Source organism: Arvicola amphibius, chromosome 10 (assembly GCF_903992535.2).
Source record: "Arvicola amphibius chromosome 10, mArvAmp1.2, whole genome shotgun sequence".
Classification (NCBI taxonomy): Eukaryota; Metazoa; Chordata; class Mammalia; order Rodentia; family Cricetidae; genus Arvicola; species Arvicola amphibius.
The window spans coordinates 101,435,995-101,458,124 of record NC_052056.1 but is presented as its reverse complement, the minus strand read 5'-3'; the positions used below and the strand labels follow the sequence as shown (position 1 = coordinate 101,458,124).

At 52.4% G+C, this 22,130-nt stretch overlaps 1 protein-coding gene across 1 annotated transcript; it reads right to left on the bottom strand.

Moving 5' to 3' along the window:
* Positions 1-7,862: 7,862 nt before the first annotated feature.
* Positions 7,863-20,394, bottom strand: Fscn1 (fascin actin-bundling protein 1). The gene is made up of 5 exons (XM_038345569.1): positions 19,484-20,394; positions 10,682-10,838; positions 10,465-10,586; positions 10,091-10,258; positions 7,863-9,144 (listed from the first exon to the last, which is right to left on the bottom strand). The coding sequence occupies exons 1-5, from the start codon at positions 20,313-20,315 to the stop codon at positions 8,942-8,944; spliced, it is 1,482 nt and encodes a 493-aa protein (XP_038201497.1). The 5' UTR covers positions 20,316-20,394; the 3' UTR covers positions 7,863-8,941.
* Positions 20,395-22,130: the final 1,736 nt, after the last annotated feature.

The following is a 22,130-nucleotide window of genomic DNA, read 5'->3' as shown; positions in this document are numbered from 1 at the left end:
GCTTGTCTCTGCTCCAATTGGGCTTTATGATTTAGCGGGGAGGTTTTCCTTTGGGGTTTTTCATTGTTATTAGTGGGGAAGGTTTTGACAGAATCTCATGTAGCCCAGGCTGACCTTGAACTCACTATGTAGCCAAGGATGCCCATCCAAAGAAGTCCCCATCCTCCTGCCTCCATTCCCCCACCCCAGGTGCTAGAATTACAGGTAGTTGCCACCAGAACTGGCCAGCCTGATTCATTCTTATAGAAACCCCAATCTTTTGGATTAGGTCTTGTCTAATGACCTTATTATATCATCTATCTATCTATTATCTATCTATCTATCTATCTATCTATTATCTATCTATCTATCTATTATCTATCTATATCTATCTATCTATCTATCTATCTATCTATCTATCTATCTATCTATCTATCTATCTATCTATCTTCAGTGCTAGGGGTTGCACATGCTAGGTAAGCCTTCTACCACTAAGCTACACCCCCAGCCCATTTGACTTCACTTTAACTCATTCGCCTCTTTTTTTATTTGCAGGGGGAGGAATGGGAGACAGGCTCTCACGTAGCCCAGGCTAGCCTCCAACTCACCATTTAGTCAAACCTGGCCTTGAACTCCCTGATCCTCCCAACTCCACCTTCCCAGCGCTGGGGTTGCAGGCTTGCATCACCAGGCCCATCTTCTTCTCTTTACCTCTTTAAAGATCCGTTCCACAGGCACGACAGTAGTGGTGCTGCATGCTTTTAATCCCAGCACTCAGGAGGCAGAAGCAGGTGGATCTCTGTGAGTTTGAGGCCAGGCTGGTCTACAGAGCAAACTCCAGGACAGTCAGGGCCATACAAAGAAACCCTTTCTAAAAAAAAAAAAAAAAAAAAAAAAAAAAAAAACCAAACAAACAAAAAACTGTACGGGGGGGGGGGGTGGGGGGTGGGGGGAAGGATTTCAAGTTTTTAAGTATGCTGGCATGTGCCTTTAATTCCAGCACTCAGGAGGCAGAGGCAGGCAGATCTCTAAAAGTTCAAGACTAACCTGGCCTTGGTAAGGAGTTCCAGGCCACACGGCTATAGAGTAAGACCCTACCAAACAAAATGAGGTAAAGGGGGCTGGAGAGATGGCTCAGCAGTTAAGAGCACTGACTGTTCTTCCAGAGGTCGTGAGTTCAATTCCCAGCAACCACATGGTGGCTCACAACCATCTGTAATGAGATCTGGCGCCTTCGTCTGGCCTGCAGGCATACATGGAGGCAGATTGTTGTATACACAATAAATAAATAAAATTAAAAAAATAAATAAAATTAATTAAAATAAATAAATAATAAATAAAATTTAAAAATAGATAAATAATAATAAATAATAAATAAATAATAAATAAAAATTTTAAAGAAATGTTGCCAAATAAATATGAGGGCCAGAGTCAAGATCTCCGGCACCAGAGGCTGTGGGTATATCAGAGAGCCTATAATGCCAGCTCTCTCGAGACAGCGATGCGGTTTCTGCCGTGAGCTGGCTACACAAGGAGACTGTGCAGCTCTGGGTGCAGCGATGGCCCGGCCTCGGTAAGTAAGTGGAGTAAGATAGAGAGAGACACTCAGCGTCGATACTTCCCCGCAGCTGAGCATACACATCCGTCCACACACAGACATCCCACACCCATACAAACAAACAAAAAGAAGACCAAAAATAATACTGTCTCAAAATCAGTATAAAAGGGGGAGCCAAGGATGCAGGTGTAGTGGGATGCCCTGGGTTCAGCTCCCCTATACTAGCCCCCCAAAAAAGAGAATGCACTCACATCTTTGAGTCCCCTTTGATTTTATTTTTATGTATTTAGTTTTATTTTATGTGCATGAGTGTTTTAGCTGCTTATATATGTGTGCACCCCATGTGTGCAGTGTCCTCAGAAGCCAGAAGAGGGTGTCAGATCTCCTAGAACTGGAGTTAGGGATAACTTTTAGCCACTATGTGGGTGCTAGGACTCAAACTTAGGTTCTCTGCAAGAACAGCAAGCACTGTCTTTCCAGACCCCTCCCCTTTGGTATATATATTATTGATTTTTTATTGAGCTCTATATTTTTCTCCGCTCCCCTCGCTGCCTCTCCCCTCCCCTTCAGCCCTCTCCCACGGTCCCCATGCTCCCAGTTTACTCAGGAGATCTCGTCTTTTTCTACTTCCCTCCCTTTTGATTTTATACCCCGTTTATTTCTTAATTTCTTTTGGTGGGAGGTTAATGTAGCCTGGCCTGACCTGAAACGTGCTATATAAACCAGGCTGGTCTCCAACTCATGGAGATCCACCTGCCTCTGCCTCCTGAGTGCTGGGACTAAAGGTGTGCTCCACCATGCCTATGGCGGGGTATCTGTTGGCATTGACACTCCCAGACTGACAGTAAAATTTACCTTGAGTCAGAGGGCAGAGTCAGTGATTGGCTGACCAGAATTAGCCATAGAGGTTTTGGAGGACACAGGATACATATAGAGAGACACCGGAAGTAGTAGGGAGGAATTTAGAATGATTCGAGGGTCCTTTTGTATCTGGGAAAGAAGAAGAGGTCACTGGTCAATTGTTCGCTGCTTCTCTGATCAATCAGATTTTTGCCCTGATATCTGACTCCCGAGTTTTTATTAATAATGCAACAATATAAGTTAACACTTCACATACCCCTCTTGATCTTAACTTCTTTATTTTAAATTTTGTTTGTTTTTGAGCTAGGTTTTCTCTGTGTAGCCCTGACTGTCCTGCAACTCACTCTGTAGACCAGGTTGTCTTTGAACTCACAGAGATTTGCCTATTTTACATTTTTATTACATTAACTCAATTATTTGCATGTGTGTGTGTGCATGCGCACACGTGCATACATGAGAGAGAGAGAGAGAGGAGAGAGAGAGAGAATAGCCACACATGCAATTATACCACGCACACATGTGGACATCATAGGACAGCTTACAAGGAGTCCATTCTTTCCTTCCCCCATGTGGGTCTCAGGGATGGGCCCCAGGGTGTCAACAACCTTGCCCACTGAATTGTCTCACGGATCTTTAATTTCTTGCAGTGATAACAAAAATATTGGCATTATTTACTGAAACCTGGCAAGTGGCTTTAGTTAGGGGACTCAAGAAGACAGTGCCCCCATCCTTCCCTTCCCCACCAGGGTCAGCACCAGTACCAGGAAACAGGAAAGGAATGCTGACCATCCCCCCAGCCCCCCTGAGGGGTGGCTTTGCCCACTGTGGAAGGCTTTAAGACAGAGGCCCAGGAAGAGGCTCCCGTTTCATGGTAAACTTAAAGCCCCCCTCCTATTTCCTCCCAGACATCCCTCTCCCTGGGAGACCCCATCTGTTCCCTTTGCTGTTATCACCCTCAAGGGACCCAGAGTCCCTTCCTATCTCCTCATCTAGACAGGAATGTGACAACCCAGAGAGGCCAGGAACTCCTTGTCTATTGCTCAGTGCAGAAAAAACAGGCCAGCAGGATGCTCTTGGATGCCTCTCAGACTTACCGTAACAATAAGCATGCACACATGAGGGTGCGCGTGTACACACAAACGGGCGTGCACACACACACACACACAGCCTTTGTGCTCAAATTATCTTTTTCCCCCCTCTTTGGTTTTTCTTTTTTTTTTTTCTTTTTTTTTTTTTTTTTTTTTGGTTTTTTCGAGACAGGGTTTCTCTGTAGCTTTGGAGCCTGTCCTGGAACTAGCTCTTATAGACCAGGCTGGCCTCGAACTCACAGAGATCCGCCCGCCTCTGCCTCCCAAGTGCTGGGATTAAAGGCGTGCAACACCACCGCCCGGCTCCCTCTTTGGTTTTTCAAGGCAGGATTTCTCTGTGTAGCCCTAGCTGTCTTGAAACTCTGTAGACCAGGCTGGCCTTGAACTCACAGAGAATCATCTGCCTCTGCCTCCCGAGTGCTGGGATTAAAGGTGTGCGCCACCACAGCAAGTTCCTTTCTGAAGGAAAGGCAGTAGAATCTTTTGGTTGGTTCGTTTTGAGATAGGGTCTTATGCTAGCTCAGCCTGGCCTGGAACTCTAGGCATCCTCCAGTCTTGACTGCTTGAGTGTTGGGATTTGCTGTGTGAGCCCTCCCTCGGGTTAGAGACAGAGTCTCACTTAGTAACTGGATATGCAGACCAGTTTGGCCTCAACCTAAAGGTGATCCTCCATCCCGGCTCCCAAGTACAAGAATTACATGCACACATGAATATGTGCATGTGTGCAGATGCTTATGTGTACATGTATATGGATGCCAGGGGTCAACCTTGGGTGCTATTTCTCAAGAACCATTCATCTTGGTTTCTGAGCTCGCCAGTTCAGACCAGCTGGCGGGGGTCAATGAAACCCATTGGGTTCCTACCTTCCCAGCTCAGAGGACCAAACTCAAGTCAAATGCTTGCTAGCAAGGTTTGAAAGAAAATGGCCCTCAAAGGGAGTGGCTTTGTTGGAATGGGTGTGGCCTTGTTAGAGGAAGTATGTCATTGTGGGGGTGGGCTTTGAGGTCTCCTTTGATGAAGCTAAGCCCAGTGATTCAGCTCACTTCCTGTTGCCTGAGGAACAAGATGTAAGGACTCTCAGCTCCTTCTCCAGCATCATGTTTGCCTGCACACTGCCCTGCTTCCAACCATGATGGTAAATGAACTAAACCCCGAACTGTAAGCCAGCCCTAATTAAATGTTTTTCTTTATAAGAGTTGCCGTGAAGCCGGGCGGTGGTGGCGCACGCCTTTAATCCCAGCACTCGGGAGGCAGAGGCAGGCGGATCTCTGTGAGTTCGAGACCAGCCTGGTCTACAAGAGCTAGTTCCAGGACAGGCTCCAATGCTACAGAGAAACCCTGTCTCGAAAAACCAAAAAAAAAAAAAGAGTTGCCGTGGTCGAGTTCGAGGCCAGCCTGGTCTACAAGAGCTAGTTCCAGGACAGGCTCCAAAGCTACAGAGAAACCCTGTCTCGAAAAATCAAAAAAAAAAAAAAAAAAAAAAAAAAAAAAAAAAAAAAAAAAAGAGTTGCTGTGGTCACAGTTAGAGCACTAGAAACCCTGACTAAGACACAAGGCAAGCATTTTACCCACATTTCCTCAGCTCCTTGCATTCAACAGTTTAGTGAGGTCAGGTCTTGTCTCTCCATAGGAGAGTCCACTCAGCTCTGGAGAAAATGGGGGCCCCGTGGGGACTCAGATGTCACTGCCTTAGGTCCTCACAGCAGGGATTAGAAGCAGGTATTGGACAGGGTGGATTTGGTTGGGAAATTCCCAGGTGACATTCATCAGCTCCCCACCAGGGAGATCTAGCCAGCACCATCTCATGGAGGCTTCCTGAAGGCCAGACCTATGGGATAGAACTGGAGGTGCTCAAGCTGGAGTCTGCCCTGAAGAGCTCCAGAGGGGACTGTCACCCACCCACCAAGCCTTCTGAACAGAACTGGAGGAACCCAGGAGGCCCGGACTAGCTTCTCCATTGTTCTTTCCTACAGTGGCTCAAGCCTATAATTGCAGCATTTGGGAAACAGAGACAGGAAGGTGAGTCTGAGAAGCCAGCCTGGGCCACATAGCAAGACCTCGTTCAGAACAAAACACAAAACAAGGATGTGGCTCAGCTGGTAGAGTGCTCGCCTGGCATGCACAAGGCTACGGGTTCAAAGGCAGAACACCTGTGATGCCCAGCGCTCAGGAGGGGAGGCAAAAAGCAGAAATTTAAGGTCACCCTTGACTACTGCCTGAGCCACAGAAGACCCTGTCTCCAAAAAAAACAAAACAAACCAGCAAAAACAATGGTGGTGGAGGGCACTGATGGGTCCATGGTTAAGAGCACTGGCTGCTCTTGCAGAGGGCCTGCACCCACACGGTGGCTCACAACCATCTGTAACTCCAGTTCCAAGGACCCGACACCTTCTGATCCCTGCAAGCAGCAGATACACACATGTGGTGTATGTACATGCATGCAGGAAGAACAGTCATCCACATACATTTTTTTAATCTAGAAGGAGAAAACTCACCCACTAACCTGTGTTGTCCACTTCCCTGAGACTCTGCCTCAATTTCCCATCTGTTTAACAAGAGTGGGATTGGTACACTCACACACAAAAATGGATTTATAGGGATCCTTCTCAGAGCTGCGGGCTCCCTGGTAGCCCCTGATTCAACTGGAAGAAACGAGGGGACAGGGGACAGGGACATTAGTCCCCAGCCACAGCTGGCTGTAAGAGCTGCCGTATGTGCAAATGTGCTTCTGTATGCCCACCCACGTGCATGAGTGCAGGGTTCGGACATGGACGTATCTATGGTGTGTGCTAGCTCACGGGTGCCCCCTTCCCTCCAAGGTGCCTGTTGCCTCCACAAGTTGCCTGGGCCCCTAAAACCTGGCTTCTGTAGTCCAGCCTTTCTCTGCCATCTTCCTCTACTCAGGGTCTGTGCTTCGGGAAGTCCCTTGGCCAGGAGTTTCTTCGGTCGCTTTTTCTGGATTAGGTCCTTCTTACCTACCTAGTGAGCCTTGTCAGTCCTCCCTCGCATTCCCATCAAACCCTGTGCCAGCCCCCTTCAGACTTGAGTTTCCTCCCTTAGACCCTGAACTTCCCAACACGCTGAGCCTCCACCATTCAACTCAGCACGTGCCTCCTCCATCGGACCCTCCTCTCCAGCGCCGCAGGAGCCCAGAGTCACGTGTGGGACTTCCACAGTCATCAGGTGGCCAGGCTGTGCTTGGTGGTGATGGACAAGGTGTCCCTTCCCCCAGCGCGAGCCTGAGAGTTGGACTCGGCAGGTCTCATCTGTCTCTCCGTGTCACTGACACTTTCCTGGCTTGGGACCGAGCTTCCACCATAAGGGGCCACTGGCCCCTTTGTGGCCATCTGCCCCAGTCAATCTTCCGTACGCCTTCCCTCGGGAACAGCCAATCACAGCGCGCTCTTCATTTCGTCATCAGCAGCCAATCAGTGTGGCTCTCCAGCCGCCTCTGCGGAGCCTCCAGCTGCTGAGGCTTGGGGGTGCAGTCTCCCACACCAGCCAGCAAGGGTTGTTTTTATTTTTTCCCTTACACCCCAGTGTCTCCCTCCGTAAAATGGGACTCTGGGATGCTCCAAAAATCCCAGCAAAGTACCTACCTGTACAGAGGCAAGCCACGGGAATCCTCTAGGCTCCAAACCGCGGCCCTCTGACACGCTACCAAGAACCTAGCTTAGCTTGCCTTCCAAGCGGGAAAGTGGTCTACCAGCAGCCTACACTTCCCTTCCCCCGCCAGATAAGGCTTCTGTGTTAACAGTCCTGGCTGTCCTGAAACCCGGTTTGTAGACCAGGCTGTCCTTGAACTCGGAGATCCACCTGCCTCTGCCTCCCCAGTGCTGGGATTAAAGGCTTGCGCCACCACCGCCCAGTTTGACCCACTTTGTGCTGCCCACAAACTACATCCCACAGCCCAGCACTCGGGAGGCAGAGGCAGGTGGAACTCTGTGTGGTCTACAGAGCTAGTTCCAGGACAGCTAGGACTGTTACTTACAGAAGCCCTGTCTCGAAAATCTAGCAAGATGCCCAAGCAAGCGAGCCTTGAACTCACTCTGACTTGAATCTGTGATCTTCCTGCCTCCACCTCCCGAGTAGCTGGGATGACAGGCTTGGCTTATTTTTCTTTTGTGTGGGTATGTGTGGAAGCCAGGTCTATTTGGCCCTCTCCCCCGACCTTGGCCTGCACTTTTAAATATCCAGCTTGCTAGACTCAGGCGCTCCACGTTCAGCCATTTCTCAGCACAGGGCTACTACCGCACATGCAGGAGCCACCAGGGTCCAGCCCCGAACATGGGACTGTCCTCTGGCCATGTGCAGGCTCCCTCCCTGCCACCCTCCGCCCACTCCCACATCCATTTCCTCTGTGAGATGCGGCAGGCTGCAGACTTCGCATTATTTTATTTTCCAGTTCAAAGCTACTATCACGGGTCTTCAGAGTTAATACAAAGGACAGTTACAAAAAATAAAAGACCGAGACACCCCGAGTGAGTGAGATGCACGGTGTTGGGGAACTGGTAGAATGAGGTGTCTGGGAAGGGCCCCCCTGAGGTTTACTCCAGGGCTTCCGGGAAGGGGCAAGCCTGGTTTTCTCCCACCCCAGGAGCCCCGAGATGTCAGGATGACATGGAGCACCAATCACAGAGCCAGGGCTGGGGGTGAGCAGGCAGGAGGGAAGGAGGAAGGGAACCCACTGGGGAGGCCAGATGTCAAGCGTCCCCGCCCCCCCAAGACAACTCACAGCTACAACCAATCAGGCAAGTTTGCCCAGGGCCCTTTCAACAGTGACATTTCCTTTAAAAAAAAAAAAAAAAATACTGATTTGGTCATTTTTCTGCTTCCAGTCAGGCCAGGGTGAAAAGGAGAGATGTCAGCAAGGCCCACCCCCCGACCCCAAAATGTGCAAGGGCTACCTAGCAGTGCTGCCCAGCTAGTTTTGAGTCAGGAAGCCAATTCGGACCTCTACAGGATCCGCTCGCCAGCCATGATCCAGAAAAAATCTTATGGGCAAACCAGGCCACACTTGACTTCAGTCCCACGAAAGGCTTGCCTCCAGGTGCTGGGGCCAGAACAGGAACACCAGAGAGAGGTGTGATCTCCAGGGGGAGGGGCTTCCAGTTACAAGCTCAGGGGTGGGGCCGCTCCCTCATGCCCCCTCCCCAACTTCTCCTAGGCCACTTCCTGGGGAAATAAGGCTCAGAAGAAAGGTGCCAGCATGCCCCATGGCAAAGAAGGTTGCAGAGGGACCCGAAGTCCCTCCCAGGGACAGTCGGCAGCCGCTGACCCACAGGGAGCAGAGAGTTAGGGGGGAGGGGACCCACAGAGGGCAACAGGCAAGGGCACCGTTTTCTCTGGGGTTTCCAGTTTGAGAGGCAAGGGGTTTGCCACCTGCTGCAGGGCCACCTGGCGAGCGGGGATAGCAGGAGGGACTGGATGAGTGGCCCGCAGAGGGCAGGTGGCCCTAGTATTCCCAGAGTGAGGCGGGGTCGATGGTCTCCGCACAGGCCTTCAGGACCCCGGCGTGATCTCCCTTCAGGTAGCGGCCGCCCACCTTGATGGCCACCTTATTGTAGTCGCAGAACTCCAGGAAGAAATCCACAGGGGTGTCGCTGCTGCTAGTTACCGAGGAATCACTGCCCACCGTCCAGTACTTGCCTGTGGAATCTGGGAAGGGAGACTACACGTCAAGCTGTGTTTCCGACCCCAGATCCATTCTCTGAAAGGATTAATATTCCCTCCCACGGTCAGCCTCCAGAACCGAGTGCGGCCAGCTGGATGTGGGGCACACTAATACTCAATCCTAATACCGAGGCAGGAGGATTATCTAAACTTCAAGGCCATTCTGGGAAATTTACTGACACTTCATTCCAAACTAAAAAAAAAAAAAGGGGGGGGGGGGAGAGACTGGATCTGGCCATGATGGTACAGATCTTTAATGATGTTGGGGCAGAGGCAGGTAGATCTGACTTTTTTCAGCCTGGTCTACAACGCAAATTTTAGGACAGCTAGGGCCACACAATCCGATTCCATCATAGACAGACAGACAGACAGACAGACAGGGATGTAGATCAGCAGCAGAGCCCCTGCTTAGAATCCCCCAGTGAGGGGCTGGGGTGTGGCTCAGTGGTAGAGCCCCTGCTTAGAATCCCCCAGTGAGGGGCTAGGGTGTGGCTCAGTGGTAGAGCACCTGCCTAGAATCCCCCAGTGAGGGGCTGGGTGTGGCTCTGAATTCAGTCCTCAGCACTGTAAAGAAAGGAGGGGGTTGCCTTGCCAAGACCACACACAGCACAGGGTCCTGATTCCAACTTACCACCACTGGACTGCTGAGGTCCTCTCACCCTAGTTTTGGTCCTACAGCCAAGGTGGCATATACTTACCTTCCATCTTTTATCCTTTCTTCTCTTTTCTAGATAATCCTCCTGCCTCAGATTCCCAGCTTAAGCCTTTCCCCACCATCCCCAGGTACTTCCTGCCTTCTCTATCTGCCTGGGACAGACTGGGAAAGTTCTCTCTACATACAAGAGGGGAAGCTGCTAGCCCCAATGGCCATAAGGTACACGTTCCCTTATGACCGTGAATGGTTGTAAGCAGCCCCACCCAGAGAACCTGCCTTTGATGTTGTAGGCGCCATCATTGAATTCCAGCTGGAAGACGTCGTAGCTGGAGCGGTTTGCATCCAGAGTGCCCGTGACCTTGCGGCAGCCAATGAACCCGTGTTCTCCACGGAACACAATAATGGGGCGGTTAATCAGCTTCATGAGGAAGAGTTCAGAGTCCCCTGTCACAGAGAAAGGGGCCATTGAGTTTATAGCAACAGGGATGGGTCAGCCAGGGCGTACCTCAGAGAAGGATCTCAAGAAGGTAAGGTGCCAGCCTGAGGGTACACCACACAGAGGTTCAGGTGGGACAGGTGATTGACCATGGGGTGACCGTCCCTCTAAGACATTAAGGAAACAGGCTTGGGGTACATGCCCATGTGGCTACCTGCTGTCTCCACGGAGGCGGCCAGCTGACCATTTTTCTTGGCGGTCACAAACTTGCCATTGGACGCTCTTAGGGTGATGCGCCGGTCGCACCACTCGATGTCAAAGTAGCAGCTGGCATTCCTGCGGAAGAAGAGGGGGGGGTTGGCAGCATAGGGTCGAGCAGGCTGCCTGGCACGCAGCCAGCCCTGGTGACTCAGGGGCGAGGTTTCACTCACTTGGTGGATGCAGTGGATTGCACCCCTCCGGTTGCCGTCAGCGTCCAGTACTTGCCCGTGTGGGTGCGGAAGGCACACTTCCTTGTGTCCCGGTCAATCTCCAGCTGGAAGGTCTCCTGATCGGTCTCTTCATCCTGATTGGCCGACAGGTCCATTCCTGCGGGGACCCCAGCCAATCAGGCCACTGTTGTCTCACCCACACTCAATATACTACAGGGCAGAGGGTTTCCTCAAGTATGGCTCAAATCTTTCAGATGGTAATCCTGGGCAGTGGGCACTTGCTCAGATACTAAATTCGGATCCCGAGAAACCACATTAAAGCCAGGCATGGCAGCAGAGCCCATAATCCCAGCACAGGGAAGCCAAGACACGTGGATCCCTGGAGCTCAATGGCCAGTCAGCTTAGCTGAATTACTCAGCTTCAGGCCACTGAGACATCCTTTTTTTCTTTTTCTTTTTTGGTTTCCAGACAGGGTTTCTCTGTAGCTTTGGAGCCTGTCCTGGAACTAGCTCTTGTAGACCAGGCTGGCCTCGAACTCACAGAGATCCACTTGCCTCTGCCTCCTGAGTGCTGGGATTAAAGGTGTGCGCCCCATATTCAGCTGAGATTCTTGTCTCAAGTACAGAGTGGACCCTCAGAAGACTGAGGCAGGTGGATCTCCGTGACTCTGAGGCCAACCTGGTCTACACAGTGAGTTCTAGGACATCCAAAGCTGTAGTGAAGCTCCATCTCAGAGTACAGAATGACAGAGGACATATCCAATGTCGACCTCTAGGCTCCGTGTTGGGGGTACACACAGAAAAAATAAAAGTTGAAATCAGGAGGTGGTGGTGGCGCACACCTTTAATCCCAGCACTCGGGAGGCAGAAGCAGGAGGATCTCTGAGTTCGAGGTCAGCTTTGGCTACAAGAGCTAGTCCAGGACAGACTCCAAGCTACAGAGAAACCTGTCTCTAAAAACCTAAAAACAAGAAAGAAAGAAAGAGAGAGAGAGAGAGAGAGAGAGAGAGAGAGAGAGAGAGATAGAAAGAGAAAGAGAGAGAGAAAGATAGAGAGAAAGAGAGAGAGAGAGAAAGAGAAAGAGAGAAAGAAAGAAAGAAAGAAAGAAGAGAAAGAAAGAAAAATTAAATGTGCCAGTCCTCAGAAGACTGAGGCAGGCCAGCCAGGATACATGAAACTCTCAAAAAAAAAAAAAATATATATATATATATATATACACACACACATATATATATATGAATATATATATGTGTATATATATAACTGGGGATTTAGCTCAGTCATTGGTGTGTTTCTTTAATCTCTAGCACCCCAAAGACAAGGAAGGAAGGAAGCCTTCAAACTTCAAAATGAACCACCCACAAAGATGTTCTAAAGCCAAGCAAGCGAACTCTCCTGTGGCCGAGACTGGTTTTAAAAATTGGTTCCAGTTAAGCAACGCTGCCGTTATGTAAGGTAGGCCTGGTTTCGTAGGTACAGATGGAGGCCTTTCCGGGTAAGTCGCCCCAGTGTCGGGAGTTTGCTTTAAATACAACCAAAACCATTGAATAAACACACAGATGGTGCCGGTTCTGCAGAATGTCACATTGTGGGGTGCTGGCAAAAGGGGGTTTGCTACCCGCTTCCTGTGGAGGGGATGTGTGAAAGTAAAAGAATAATGAAGAATGAGCCGTGCTCGGCCACCCACACCTATCATCCCAGCGCCCAGGAGGCGAGAGGTAGCCTCGGCTATGAGTTAGACCCTATCTCAAAAAATAAAATGGGGCAAAGTCCTGGGGTTCATCCCCAGAACTGCATAAAAGGATCAGAAGTTCAAGGCTAGCCTGAGCTACACAAGACCACACTACCACCAACCCGTGTGCGCACGCGCACGCACACACACACAAGGGCTGCGGGTACCCGCCGCCAAGCCTAACACCTTGACTTTGATCTCTGGGACCAACACGGAGGAAGGGGAACTGACTCTGCCATCTAAACCTTTGCCATAGTTTGGGGGCCACCACCCTCACCATACAAGTGCGCCAGAGGCCCACGGGTTGAAGTGGACCTCTTCTGAGAGAAGATGGGTGTGGTCTTTATCCCTAGCACTCAGGAGGCAGAGGTGAATCTCTGAGTTTGAGATCACCGAGTCTAGGTAATGAGTTCTCGGCCAAGGCTACATATAAAATAAATAAGATATACAGGGAATGGGAATATAACTCGGTGGCCAAGTGCTTGCCTCGCATGGTGGAAAGCCCAGGATTCCATCCCCAGTACCACACACACACACAAAACCACATGTCCCTTTGAAAAACTAAAAATGCTCAAAAAGGATAAAGATGAAGTCATACTCTAAGCCTGTCCCTGCCAGCCACAAACACGGAAGGCTCACCCTACTCCGTAGCATCTGCCGGCCAGTGGACGTGTCCACCCAAACAAGACCACTGAGCTTCCATCTTCTCCCCTTGCTGTGGGAGGTCCTTTTGTCTATGGGTTGCTTTTATTATTTATTATTATTTTTATTATTATATGTTGTTAATAAAGAACTGCTTTGAGCCTATGGCAGGCTCAAAGAACTAGGTGGGAAAAGCTAGGCTGTATGCTGGGAAAAAGGGCAGAGTCAGAGAGAAGCCATGGAGCCCCTGGGAACAGATGCAGGAACTTTAGCCGATAAACCACAGCCACGTGGCCATATACAGATTAAGAAAAAGGGGTTAAATTTAATATAAGAGTTAGCCAATAAGAAGCTAGAGCTAATGGGCCAAGCAGTGATTTTAAAAAATAGTTTCTGTGTGGTTATTTCAGGGCTGAGCAGCCGGGAACAAACAGGCAGCCTCCTTACAACATCCTCTTTTAAAAATTGGTTTTCTTTAATTTTAAAGAAGATTTCTTGCTAGGCAGTGGTGGCACACGCCTTTAATCCCAGCACCCGGGAGGCAGAAGCTGGCGGATCTCTTTGAGTTGGAGGTCAGTCCGTGCCCCACCAACCCAAAAAAAAAAGAAAAGATTTCTTGTATTTTCTATGTCTGAATGTTTTGCCTGTGTGTAGGGGTGTGTACCACACGTGTGCCTGGTGCCCTCAGAGGCCAGATCTCCTGGAACTGGTTTACACATGGCTGTGAGCCACCATGTAAGTGCTGGTGAGAACAGGTGCTCTAGAGGCAGGCGGTGGTGGCGCACACCTTTCATCCCGGCACTCCTGGGGCAGAGGCAGGTGGACACTGAGTTAGAGTTCAGCCTGGTCTACAGAGTGAGTTCCAGGACAGCCAGGGTGGTTACACAGAAAAACCTTGCCCCCCAAAGAAAAGGATTCTAATGCATTGAGCCATCTCTCCATTGCCCACTCTCGTTTTTGGTTTGGTTTGAGTCAAGATCTTACTGTGTACCCCAGGCTAGCCTCGAACTCAGAGAGCTCTACCTGCCTCTGCCTCCTGAGTGCTGGAATTACAGGTGTGCACCCCAAGCATGGCTTGCTGAGTTCTTGTGCAATTTCTGTGTCACATTACCCCACTGAGCCCAAATAAGGTGTTGCTCCCAAGGCCTTCTCTGCAGCCCTGCTCTGTATACTGGCTCTGTACACTGGCTTTGACTCCATGTGGAAGCAGGATCTGGGGTCCTAATAAGACAAGACTCATTGTTTCTAGCATATCCTCAGCCAGGTCACAGTGTACTCTGCCAGGCTCCCTGTTCATCTTTAAATGTCCTTATGAAGCATGGACCAAGTGAAGATGGCAGATGCCACCTACTCCACCCTTGCCCTTAGGAGCCCATCCTTAGTTGACAATCCACCCAAGGGTGTCCCAGTGCCACCCTAACCCAACGATGTCTCTGTCTGTGCTGTGCAACTGGGATCCTTACCTCACGGAGTGGGAGATGAGACTGAGAGGTGGCATGACCTACGCAAAGTCACCCAGCAAGACCAAGGGGTTTCTTGGCTCTCAGGAGTGGGCATGGACAAATGCCCAGCCAGGCCTTATCCCTCCCTTCTAGACCTATGGATCAGCAGGCATGGCTTCCATGGTGGATCACCCATGATCCTGACCCAGTGTCCCCACAGGATCTACCACTGAAGCATGGAAGAGGGTAGGGAGGACCTCTCAGGCTAGGCGGCTACCCTGAAGCCACAGCTCTGGACTGGAGTCTGCTCAACCACCTACCTTCTTGCTCCTGCCCCTGGCCCATACTAGAGACTGCTAAGCATTGAGGAGACAGCACGCCATGTGAATGTGAGGTGCTGCCCACTGTCCCCCCTGCCTGCCTAGAATTGGACTGCCACGTGCAGGGAAAGCTGAGTCAGTACAGCCCACTGGGCCGAACAGCCACACCCTGTGCCAGCAAGGGCAAGGAATCCCATAGGATGACGGAACAGCCAGTAAAAGCCAGCACTGGGACCTCAGTGGGCAAAGGCCCTTGTCACCAGGCCTCCAGACTTCCATCTCCAGAGCCCAACTGGATGAAGGAGAAAACTGATTCCCATGTTGTCCCCTGGGCTTCATGTGTATGTTGTGACCCTATATACACACCCCCACATACAAATAATATACACTATACACATGCCTCCACATACAAATAATATACACCATACACACACCCCCACATATAAATAATATACACCATACACACGTCCCCACATACAAATTATATGCACTATACACACACACTCCCACACAAATAACTCCATAAAGGAAATTAGATTAAATTTTTATATTGAAAAAAAGAAGGAAAGAAAGAAAAGCCAGCATTGGGGATGTGGGTCAGTGACTAGTCAATTGTTTAGAATCCCCTCCGGGAGGGGCTGAGGGTGTGGTCACCGGTAGAGTACTTGCCTGTCCTGTGCAAGGCCTCAAGTCTCCACATCACATTCCCACAATAAGAGAAAAGCATACTTTTAATCCCAGCACACAGGCACCAGAAGCAGGCAGATCTCTGAGTTCGAGGCCAGCCTGGTCTACTGAGTGAGTTCCAGGATAGCCAGGGCTACACAGAGAAATCCTGTCTCCAGAAAAAAAGGAAAAGAAAAAAGAAAGCCCCTCCCAGCCACTCCAGCAGCAGAATGCTGTTCCAAGATAGGGTGAGCAGGAGGGGGCTGGAAGCCAACCAGAACTGGTGGCCCAGGCCCCTCATCTCAGCACTCTCAAGACCGAGGCAGGAGAATAGAGTTGAAAACCAAATGGGCTACAAGACAGTAAACCAAAACTAAGGTGAGCGGGGTTAAGGAGTCAGAAGAGTTGGCTTCCCCACATGCTAGCCATCCCTGAACAAGGGTCAAGAAGTTGTGGGCACCGAGTTCAAGGTGGGGCAGTGCAGGGAACAGACACCAACCATCAGCCTTGCAGTGATTCCGAGAACCGAGTCATCCTGACGAGGACAAAAAGTGCTCATCCAGGCCAGCATCTGGCGCTCAATGAGCGCCAGGTACTGGGACAAAGGGCCTGTTGCACATAATCAGTGTCAAAAGGCCTCGGAGGCCGGTGAGGCACCAAAGCTGGACTCCAGGCAACCTTTGTTAGAATGCACTCTCCCCTCTCTGCCTCAGTTTCCCTACCCTGCCAAAAAGGATCATCTCTGTTGGGACCCCAAAAGGATGTGAAGGCCTGTTGCCAAGGAGACACGGGGTCCTCCCACCTCAGCAGGAAGGGCTGGGAAAGCAGTTAGCCCCCTTGCAGAGTGGCCCCTCCAAGGCCCAGCCCCAGGGGGGAAATGCCCCACTTGGCCTTGGAATCACATTGGAGCTGTGTTGTCATGGTAACAGAATTTCTGTGGGATTTTTTTTTTTCAACAGTGGCAACACAGAAAACCTGAGTCACAGGCTCCTAGGAGCCCACGGGAGGGGGCGTGGCTATCTTCCAGCTTCACAGGCTGTGGTGACTCAGAGGGTCCCCCAACCCTCACCCCCCTTCCTGAGCTTAGCAACTTGCCAGATTCTCCTGCCTTGTTCCAAATAAGCATCCTCCATAATCCACCTCATTTAGGAAGAGGGCTTAGCTCAGAATCCTCCAGGACTTCACCTCACCCACCACTGAGTCTACTCAGTGGTCAAAACTGTGCCATTCCTGCCAAGGATGGGGACCTCTTAGACATCCTACAAAGCCCAGCCTCACCCTCTACTCCTCAGCCGGCCACCCTAGGAAGGGTGGGGACAAGATCCTTCTAAATAAAAGACACGCTCAAGGATTAGAACCCAACATGTGAATGAGGTTGAGCAGTGTAGGGAGACACAACAGGGGTCTCTTGAGCCAGCAAGGGCTTGTGAGGATTTGGGGGTACTCTCCTTCCCAATCCTGAGTTAGGAACTACTCACTCCTCTCATGCGATCTCCACCTCCCAGGAACAGAGCCTAGCCCCAAGTACCTCCGTTTTACAAATGGGGAAACTGAGGCCGAGGATCAGGAAGCAACTCGGCAGGGGTGATTCACAACCCCAGACTGCGACTTCCCTTCCCCTAATCCTGGCCAGCAGTTCCCAACACGTGTTTCCGAAGCGCAGTCCCGCCTCCCTGCCACGCAGGCCTGCCCAAAATGGCCTCCCCGGCACACCCACCCAGCAGCTCACCCCAAAAAGCACCGGGAGGAGTTGGCTGACATGGGAATGAGGCTCAGACCCCGACAAATGAGGACAGAAGAGGTCTAACCATGACCCCACGTTCCCTTCACCTCCAATTTCCGCCCCCTCCTGCCCCATCAGCGTGAATCACGCACAATCAGGACACCCTCAAGAGGATACCTGCCCAGGCTCGCAAAAACACACCCTCTAGCTCCTCCGTGGCCCCAAGGGCCTAAGTCAGCTAACCTTCCCCAGGGCAGCAAGCCTTGGACACAGTTCACAACGAGCCAGTCTCTCTATGCTAGGAAGTCCCTAGCATCTGCAGGGTTCCCTCCAGTCTAAAATCCCTGGCTGACTTTCTCCAGCCTTCCAGAAATAAAGGGCTTGCTCACTGCCCCTCCCTGCCGGGGCTTTGGTACAGGCTGAGCCCTCTACTGCAAGACCAGCCCATACAATTGATGGCTGCTAACTTCTGTCCACTCTCCTGGGGCAGCTCATATATCCTCAGAAAGGACCTCTGAACCTGATCATCTAGTACCCTGGTTCTGGACCCCCAATCTTGCTTTACGTGCCAGTCACGTTCCCAGGAGACACTTAATTCTCTCTTGTATCTCAGTGTTTGCTAAACAGGTGGGAACTCTGACTCCCTTCACCCAGCTATGTGAAACAAGAGAAGCTGACACGCGTTGGAGTGTGAGTGTGTGTGTTTGTGTGTGGTGTGTGTGTGTAAAATGAGAGAACATTCTGGAATCAAATACACCCAGTGCAGCATGTTGCTGCTGATTTACTGTGTAACCTAAAGCAAACGGCTATACCTTTCTGAGCGTTAATTCAGCCAAACTCAGGCAAGCCGCACCCAGGGCTTAGCCCTCTGCATTGGAGGAGGGGGATCTTCCTCGCGACAGACTCGGCTCCCATCCAGCTATCTCCAAGGCTTGGAGCCCAATTTCCCACCCAAGGAAGCGAGATCTCACAAGCCCCTGCCAGTAGGCAGCAAAGACCCTTTGGCAAATAAATAGGGGGTACACCAGAAAGGAAGCGCCTACTTGTGGCACGCCCATGTCCGTGCCGGTCGGAATGGCCTTCCAGCCTGTTAAGAGGCCCTGGATGGGGAAGATCTAGTTGCAAACGATTGTTCCCAGCCAGGGCCTTGGGGACCGGTTCATTCGAGGGTAGAGACTTCTGGAGCGAGCTGGACACTCGCAGGGCCAAGAGCCGGACCGCGAGGTGTGCACGAGAGGGCAAGGGTGCCTGGCGCGCAGCCACCCGGGCCACGCCGCCCGCCTGGCGGGGTGCGAAGGAAGAGCCAGGCGTTTGCGCTCCGCGCCTCCGCACAGAACCCAGGACCAAGGACGACGCCGGGGAGGGGGGTGGCCGGGGGGTGTAGGGGTGGCTCCTCCGCAGAGGGAACCGCCTAAGTCTATCCCCTCCCCCAGCCCCGCCGCATCTGGTTTTCCCATCTGCAGAGCCCTAGCAGGACAAAGGGGACGAGGGAGGGCCCAGCCGAGGCGACCCGCCCCCCTGCTCACAAAGGCCGCGGCCCGGAGCGCCAGGCCTTCGCAAGGGGAGGCGGGGTGGGGGAGGGGAAGCCCCCGTAGACTCCCCCCTCCCCGTAGCAGTGCCGACCCCGCCCCGCACACCCCGCCGCGATCAAAAGCCCCGCCAAACCTCCACCACCTCGCCAGGAAAGGCAGGAAGAGCAGGGGTGACTGTACCCTGGCCCTCTGGCCAAAGGCCTGAGGAACAGGAGGAAAGGTGCACGAGGAAATGGACAAGGGGGAAACCTTCCTTCCCAAGACCTCGGGCAACCTATCCTTGAGGATCAGCCCACGAATGGGGACAACCCAGATTGGGAAAAGGGGACAGAGAAGAGCTACCCAAGATCTAGGGAGCCCCACGCCCCCAGAAGGGGTCGGGAAGGTGAACAGTACTGCTTTAGGATGTGCTAGGCCGCACCCCACGTCACCTCCTCCCGGCAGAAGTGCACGTCCCGGACAGGGGGTGGTAGCATATGCCTTTAATCCCAGCACTCAAGAGAGAGGCAGAAGAATTTCTGCGAGTTCAAGGCCAGCCTGGTCTACAGAGAGACCAAGCCAGCCAGGGCTACACAGTGAGACCGGGTTTTTCAAAACAGAAGACCACCTCCCCAAGGCGGGGCATAGAGGCCTGTGGGCCTAACGGAAGCGCACGGGGAGATCAGGAAACAGAAGGATGCAGGAGTGGGGGAATGCTTTTGTGCACTTTATCGGGACCCAAGAAGGGGACATGTCCCCAACTCACCCTGGCGCGTGGACACGTTTCTCTCGTTGGCCGCCTGCAGCACCACCTGAGCGCAGCTCTGCTCCAGGGCAAAGAGCTCATCCTTGCCCACCTTGGTGGCCTTGCCAGCCTTGAGGGTGCCACTGGGCCCAGACGGGGCTAGGTAGCGACCTTCGCAGTCGCGAAAGGCCACCTTGCCGGAGCGGAACTCGAGCGTGTAGCCTGTGGCGGGCTCGGGCCGAGCCACAAGGCGCCCGTCGTGGCGCAGGAAGCGGTGGTCGGACGTCTGCACGCTGTAGCGCTGGTCCTGGAAGGCCAAGGTAATGAGCGAGTCGACGCCCCAAGGCACGTCGCGGTCTACCGCGATCTCGTCGGCCGGTCGCGCGCTCAGATGCGCGTAGCGCTTGCGGGTGACGCTGTAGATGTTGACCTGTGGGTGCATGGCGATGTGCACGCTCCACTTCTCGGCCGGCGACACGCTCTGCGCGAAGCACGACAGGCGGTCCTCGGTGCCGCCGAAGTAGCGCCGGTGAGCCTCGGACTGCAGCGACCAGCGGCCGTCGTCGTGCGCCACGACGAGGAAGCGGCAGTCGGCGTCGGGCACCTCGCGCTCGCAGCTCACGTTGCCGTCCTTGTCGGCGGCCAGGTAGCGACCCAGGTGGCTGCGCAGACACACGGCCGCGCTGCCCGACTCATCGGGAGGCTGCTCCAGCGTCCAGATCTGCTTCTTCTTCAAGCTACTGGCGGATGCGTTCACCTTGAAGCCGAACGCCTCGGCTGTCAGGTACTTGTTGCCGCAGCTGATGAGCCCGAACTGGATCTGCACCGCCTCGGCTGTGCCGTTGGCGGTCATGGTGGCGGAGGGCGGCCCGGTGGCCCCGGGAGCTTGGGTGGCTGTGCGGGACCTTCTTTGTTCAGCACGGCTTAACCCGCTGCAGCGCTCCACAAAGCCAGCCCGGCGGCGCCCTGGGTTTTATAAGCGGGTGACGTCACGGTGTTAGGCCACGCCCCTAGCCGTCCTGCCAGGGGAGGGGGCTCTGCGGAGCGCGCCGAGGCCCCTGCGGTTGATTCTCCTGCGGGTTTTTCTGGGTTTTAAAGCAGGGTCGCACTCTGTAGTGCAGACTATCCTTGAGGTCGCTGTGTGGCTCAGGCTGGACTCGAACTCTTAGCTATCTTTCTGCCTCTGGCTCGTGGATGTTGGTTCGTCCATTTAACTGCTCCTCCACTGCAGTATTTGGGCGATCCCCAACTTTCTCCTGCTCTCTGAGGCCACCTTTGGAGCACCCCACCCCCAAACCTGGCAGATGGGAAGGATCAGCCAGCTTTAAGGTAATAATGCGTTCCGGATGGAGAGAGGGGTCCAGGGTGCACCAGGAAGTAGTCTTAGAGATGTTCCTTGAAGGGGCCAGAGACACCGGAAGACACAGGCTGGAAAAAGGGATCTGGGGTAGAACAGAGGTTGGTCTCTAGGGAGAAACATACAGAGCCCTACCCGCCCGCCTTAGGGTGTCTTGCAGCCTGGGACTCCTGCGCGGGAGCTGAGGTTTCTATTCCAGAGCCAGCATAGAGTACAGCTACCCTGCTGACTCTAAATAAACCGCGGTGATTGTGGCCTAAGTCAGTGACCAACGTTCCCACGAGTGATGCTCAAGCCCTGGGATGCTGGTCGATCAGGAAGCAGGATGAGTACGGCAGGAATTGCAGTCTCTATGAGAAAGATCAGAAAAACAGGACAACTCCCTGGCAGGGCATGGCCCCAGTGTGATGCTAACTGCAGTCCCTCATGGTTCCAGACCAGAGGGACATTCCCATCAAACACCACCTCCCACCACCCACCACCCTATGGAAGAACACTTCCCTTTGAGTTTCTGGAAGACTGAGACCTATGGGGCATTCCCTACATGCCAGGCCGGCCTCTGGAATGCTGGCCCTACTACAGGCTGCCCACAAGATCTGGGCCCTCTAGCCCTGCCCCGCCACAGGCTGACCAATCCTCAGGGGGATCCCTGTCTCAGGCAATCCCTTCCAGGGACCATCGAAGAGAAAGGGTAGATGGCAAAGGTCAGTCCAGACAAGCCCCTAGAAATCCCTGCTGGGAAATCCCTTAGAGGTCACAGAAAAGGTCATCAAGAATTAGGTTAATGCCTAGCCACCCTCTCTGGCTGTGTGACTTTGGATAGATTTCCTTGGACTCTCTGAGCTTTCCCTCTTCTGTAGTAAAGATATATATTCCGGGGTATGGTGACTCACGCATGTAATATAGAACATGGGAGGCAGAGGCAGGAGGATTGCTACAAGTTCAAGGCCAGCCTTGAACAAGTCCGAAGACTGAAAGCATTAACACCTAGGAACCTTACTGAGGGATGTCTGGGATCTGGTACTCTGTTCAAACCTGTCTAGCCCACGAGCATCTCGGGCAGACTCGGACAAGTCATCCTCGTTACACCCCAGGCAGCTAAGCCAATGCCTGATCTGTGTCAGGGATCCATAAAGGCCAGCTATCGATTAGTCACTGGCATCACGTCAGGACATGGCTGCATTCACCATCCATCCTGAGCATTAGGCTCCAGCCGCGGGGGATGGCTGGGTGTGGTTGTGCAAACCTTTAACCTCAGCACACCAGAGGGCCAGGCAGGAGGATCAGGAGTACAGAATCATCCTAGGCTAC